This window comes from Arachis ipaensis, chromosome B9, assembly GCF_059453495.1.
Source record: "Arachis ipaensis isolate K30076 ecotype BB chromosome B9, ASM5945349v1, whole genome shotgun sequence".
NCBI classification, from domain to species: domain Eukaryota; kingdom Viridiplantae; phylum Streptophyta; class Magnoliopsida; order Fabales; family Fabaceae; genus Arachis; species Arachis ipaensis.
This window is the reverse complement of record NC_142444.1, coordinates 156,975,851-156,981,481: the sequence shown is the minus strand read 5'-3', so window position 1 is coordinate 156,981,481 and position 5,631 is coordinate 156,975,851. Positions and strand designations below refer to the sequence as shown.

Sequence of the window (5,631 nt, the reverse complement as noted above, 5' to 3'; positions counted from 1 at the left end):
AGGCCATATTTCCCTGACATTTCCCTATTTTAGAAGTTTATGGTCGTTAATGAATAATTTTATATGAATACAATGAGTTGAAGAATAGTTTTTACTTTGTGATAATTAAAATGTATGTATGCTATTACCAAAAGAAAATTATATTAAAAAACCCCTTAATCTTAGCCGTTGAATTGAATTGAAACTATACGATTGAGATTAAGGGACCAAAGTCATTAATTAAGTTAACAAAAACCATTGTCGATTTAGCAAAATCAAACCATACAAAAGATAATCTATTAATCTAGACTCTTAGTGTACACTGAGAAATTGCATGACCTGTTAAGACAAAACTGTAAAAGTGCTTACCCTCCTAGAAATTGTTATACAAACTTGAAGCATGCTATTAAGGTAATCATAAACTATGACATTTAATAATTCTGTAACAAACAATCATAGTAATACAGGGTCATTGATTCTGACCCTCACGTTGATGATGTAGGTGGCCCATTATTCCCTTCTGTTGAGTTTTGTTCTTCTGCTACAAGAGGCTCACTTGGGATGCATGGCCTCCAAATAGTTTCATTTCCAACATCCATAAGTGCAATGCCCTTTGCAGTCAAATCAGTCCTAATCCTATCACTCTTTGGAAAATCCTTGTTAATCCTTGCTTGTTTTCTTTCTTCTATCAGATGTAACACTTCATCTTCTGCCATATCTGCTCTCTTCAATGCCTTATCCTTCAACTCTTGCAGAACCTGATGAACAAAAACAACCACAATGGTTTTCGGTTCAGATTTCCAGAAGAACAGTTTTTAAAGAAACATAATCCAAGTGCATTCTGATAACATGCATCACCTCGGCATAGGATTTAGAGGACAGTAATCCTAGAACGTTCAAAATTTTTGCGGCTTCTTTCTCAACTTCAGCTAGGGAATGAACCAATTGCAGTTGTACCTTCTTTTGAAGCTTTTTCTGGAAGGCACAGAGGATGTGTCAGTGCATCTACAAGGCATATGGGATAAAGACATGCAATGCCGGAAGTTATTTCCGGGTACCTACCTTCAGCATCTTCAAAGAACTGTTGACAAATTTCAAGGCCTCTTGGATGGCGCCAGTTAGTAATACCGGTGTTTGCAAATCATCTGACATTTTTGTTTGAAATTCAACCTGCATTTTCTTGATGCATTCCTTAGCGGCCTCATTAACTTGTAGTGCACTTTGATTCTTCTCAGTTTCACCTTGTTGAAATGAGGATACAGCATCTTTGCAATCTTGAAGAGTCTGACAATCAAAAGAACACAATCCTTCTCATAATCAAGACCATGGTGAAGGAACACAATATTTCCCTAAAGTTGGTTGCATCAATTAAGCTTCACAATTAATACACACGTCTAGGTTGACAACTGGCATCAAAAGAATTATATTAAACAACACTGCTGCCAAAACCTAGTTAAAAATAAACTATATTCTATGTGATTATATGTTTCCTGTTTTACGTGTAACAAACACACAGTATACCAATAATTTTTGCATGAAATAAAATTCGTCAAAAATTCTTCCTAGAAATATTTGGAAATCCAATAGAAGCAAACAAGAACACAATATGAAGTTAAGAGGAGCAATATCCATCATAGAACATAACTAAAGTATCTTCCGTTGACAAACATGTGGCATCTCTGCACACAATCCCAAATCAGCAACTAATTTTCAGATTACATCATGAAGAAAGATTGTTAACCTCAAGGATGAGTTTGACAATCAACTTATAAGAAATGACGAAGAATTTCGGGTACAGATTATTCAGGAGCTTGTTACCTGAAATATATAATAAATAGCATCAGATGCACTCTCCAGCTGTGCAACTGAGTAATTTAGCGGAGATCTATAATGAGCACTGATCAAAAAATGTCTCAAAGCAAGCGGATGATACCGCTCAGTAATCTGCCAGCAGGGAATAGAATTTCATCAAATATATTCACAACATATTCAAGAATTTCACCATGTAATACCTTCTATAAATGTCTAGGAAGGAATTAAGAGCTATTATTAACCTGACGAATTGTGAAAAAGTTGCCTAAGGACTTTGACATCTTCTCATTGTTATTAGTGACATGCCCATTATGCATCCAATAACTGATACTGCTCTCATGGTCTACAGCCCAGCTCTGCGCAATCTCATTTTCATGATGAGGAAAGATCAAATCAATTCCACCACCATGAATATCAAATTTCTGAGTTAAATAGCATGCACTCATTGCACTGCATTCAATGTGCCACCCTGGTCTCCCAGGACCCCAAGGGCTGTCCCAGCTAGGTTCACCAGGCTTCGCAGCCTGCAATCATTAAGAAAAAAAGAGAGATTACAAAATGTTGCCCAAAATGTATTAAAATAATCTATAAATGTTCATATACCTTCCACAATGCAAAATCAGCAGGGTGACGCTTTCTTGAATCAACAGCAACTCGTTCCCCTGCTCTGTTATGTTCTAGCTTTTGTCCAGACAGCATGCCATAACTTGGGAATTTCTCAACAGCATAGAAAACATCACCATCAACTTCATAGCCATAGCCATTACTGATAATCTGTATGGTACGACATGGATTAATCACTTTTAAGAAATTTTAATTCCTTACAGAAAAAGGCAAACATACAACAACTGCATCAACTTGTATATTTCATGCTTCAACGCTATACAAATTAAGAACAACAACACACAACCCCAAATAAATATGCCCCAGAGCAAATATGATACCATCTGCTTCAGAAAGCCATGTTTATCACCTTATGGCGTATGCAACCTCATTAGATGCTTCACTTGGAGAGTGCAGCTTCAAACTTCCAAATTCTACACTATTATTTAAGGGTGAGTCCGGTATGGGGACAAAACTGGGTGAAATAATTTACACATGAAGTCAATTCATGGGAAATGTCAGCCCCTTTTTACTCCTTGACAAACAAATACAAAGTGTTTAAAATACTTGGGCTAATTCTCTTTTCTTTGTTTACTAATCCCTCAATTAGGATCTCTTAGTTCCCAAATCAAGGAGGAAATTTATGATAATAGCACATAAAGTGCAGAAAGAATGTAGAAGGATCAATTTATCATTTGAATGAAAACAAAAGGGGACAGGGTGGGGCTGAGTAGAAGGTAGTTATACTTAAATTCATGCTCACTAGAACAGTAAGTATTGAGTAGTGCCACCTAAATGTTTAGGTAACCGGTAAAGCCTAGAGTATCCAGAATGATACTTTACTTATCAGTGATAGAAATGTATCAATTCCAAATGCACTTAAGAAAAGAAATAAACTAATATAAAACAGCACACAAAACTCTCAATATTTTAATGCTATTGTGGATTATTCGATTAAAAGACTCAAATTAAAGCAAATGACAGTGATCTTAATAGCAAAATTACACCTGACTTATCATCTTCTTTATCTCGTCCATGTGATCAGAAACACGAGGCTCTTGAGAAGGTTTCTCACACTGAAGATCAGTCATATCAACATTATATTCATGGCAAAAACGGTTGCTTAAGTCCAACGGATTGTCACCAATCTCATTTGCTCGCTTAATTATCTGCAGCAATTCTGATATTAGCAGTCTCAAATAGACATTAAAGAATAACATAAGAGACTCATGTAAAATAATATTGCTTCAAGGTCTATGTTTTGTAGGACTAATGGACTGGTGAAATTTCTAAAAGATAGATATATGTATGTTTCAATGGCACATAGCTAACTTTTTAAAATCACATAAAACAAATTATAATTGACAGAAACAGAAGCATGCAGTTATATTTTGGATTACAAAGAAAACTTTTCAATATTAATACTAACGAAGGGTGAAAGTGGTTACCTTGTCATCAACATCGGTGAAATTCCGCACATATGTTACCTCATAGCCCAAATGCACAAGGTACCTGCAGGTTTTCATGTTAAGCATGCTACCTCTGTATCCAATGCAAGTAATTAAAGGAAGGCAAGAATAGAAAGAGTGGTTAAAAAACTCTGAATCTCATATCTGAATTTAATCTTAATAACAATAGCAGGACTACACCTCCATCAAGGACAGAAGCAAAATACTGACTTTATGCTTTACTTAGACAATAATACGATAAATTAGAACTAGAAAATCATCTTTTATAACCTTACTTAACACCTGTTTAACTTCAGCAGCTAAATCCGTAAGGGGTCATAGCATCTAATATATGTATACACTATAGCTACGTATGTCAATGAATATATAAACTAGTTATTAAAAACATAAAAATAAAAAAACACAGCATTGTTGAAAGCCGATTCCTTTGAGAATTATGGTAGATTACCATAACAATCATCATATGAAAGGAACAAATTATTCACCCAGAAATAAACAACAGATAACCCCTTGAAATAGTAAACACAATAAGGAGCTACGCAATCGAGCCAATAATCATGCTGACCACCAAATGAGAAATCTGGAAAATTTAAAACCCATGGGCCATGGGGGATTCCCCAACAAGATTCAAACTTTAACAGCAGGGAGAGGAAATCAAGCCATAAAAGGAATACCCATTTGCGAGAATCACCTGTAGAGTATATCGAAAGAAACTGCGGCGCGAGCGTGGCCGAGATGGCTGAAGTCGTAGGCGGTGACACCGCAGACGTACATGGAAACTTTGCCGGGATTTTTGGGCTTGAAGATCTCCTTCTGCTGAGTCATTGAATTGTAAATCCTGAACTCAAGTTGCTCCTCCGCCATTGTTGCCACCGTACACTGTATCTGTCGCCGGTGGCTGCAGCTGCTTCAGATGAACGCCAAATATTTTCGGATGCGTTCGTTACAACCCCGGTTCGCCCTACTTTTGTGTTCTGACTTCGGAGTCGTAACTTTGTTCGACCGGCTCTCAAATATTTATGCCATTTTTAAAAAAAATCTACTTTGTATTTATTTATTAATTTCCGTTACAACTTATATAAATATAAATGAGTGCTCTTTTCTTCTTTTTTTCACTGTACTGCTGCAACCTTATTTGTATTTAGATAATTTTTAATTAAATAATATTAGGGGTTAAATTTTTACAGCTAATATCAACTATTTTTAAAATTATTTTATTTATCTTAAATTTCATATTTTAAATCACAAATTTTTAATCTTAAATTCTGAATTTTTTAAAAAATAAAAATTTAAAAAAATAGTTAATATTAACCAATTAAAAGATAATTCTCTATTTTTTTTAAATTCTATGAGATGCTTATTCTAGAAAGGCATACAATACAAATACTTTTTAGAAAGAATCTTGGATTATTAACAATTGGAATATAAGTCTAATTACGTTTTAAAATAAATATTTTTCTGGTAAAATATGGGTATAAATAAGATTGAACAAATTGATTCTGCTAATTAAACTAAAATTCAATTATAATCTATATACGTCATGTCTTGATAAGAAAATTTTGACTAATTTTAAACTTGCTTATTGTGGGTCTTAATGTGATTTTTTTTTTTTAAAGTTTGACATGATCTAAAAGACTATATATAGCAGACTTATTTAATAATAAAACTTAACAAAAAAAACACTTAAAATAAATCATGTAATTATGTTCTTTTTTATTAAATACAATTTAGTATAATAGCTTAATTATATCAATTAATTGATTTGATT

General features: G+C 34.0%; 1 protein-coding gene across 1 annotated transcript; it reads right to left on the bottom strand.

The window, feature by feature from the left end:
- Positions 1 to 244: 244 nt before the first annotated feature.
- LOC107618397 (Cysteinyl-tRNA synthetase, class Ia family protein) lies at positions 245 to 4,912 on the bottom strand. The gene is made up of 9 exons (XM_016320451.3): positions 4,555 to 4,912; positions 3,843 to 3,906; positions 3,402 to 3,563; positions 2,395 to 2,565; positions 2,034 to 2,315; positions 1,798 to 1,923; positions 1,042 to 1,263; positions 838 to 954; positions 245 to 737 (listed from the first exon to the last, which is right to left on the bottom strand). Exons 1-9 carry the CDS (start codon positions 4,725 to 4,727, stop codon positions 465 to 467), a joined length of 1,590 nt encoding a protein of 529 aa, XP_016175937.1. The 5' UTR covers positions 4,728 to 4,912; the 3' UTR covers positions 245 to 464.
- Positions 4,913 to 5,631: the final 719 nt, after the last annotated feature.

Bases quoted from the DNA above. Each gene is read 5' to 3' on its own strand.
- LOC107618397 (XM_016320451.3), bottom strand. From the start codon at position 4,727: ATGGCGGAGGAGCAACTTGAGTTCAGGATTTACAATTCAATGACTCAG. The intron at 3,907-4,554 runs GTGATTCTCGCA...GAAAACCTGCAG, and splicing joins TCTTTCGATATACTCTACAG to GTACCTTGTGCATTTGGGCT. The intron at 3,564-3,842 runs GTAACCACTTTC...GAATTGCTGCAG, and splicing joins TCACCGATGTTGATGACAAG to ATAATTAAGCGAGCAAATGA.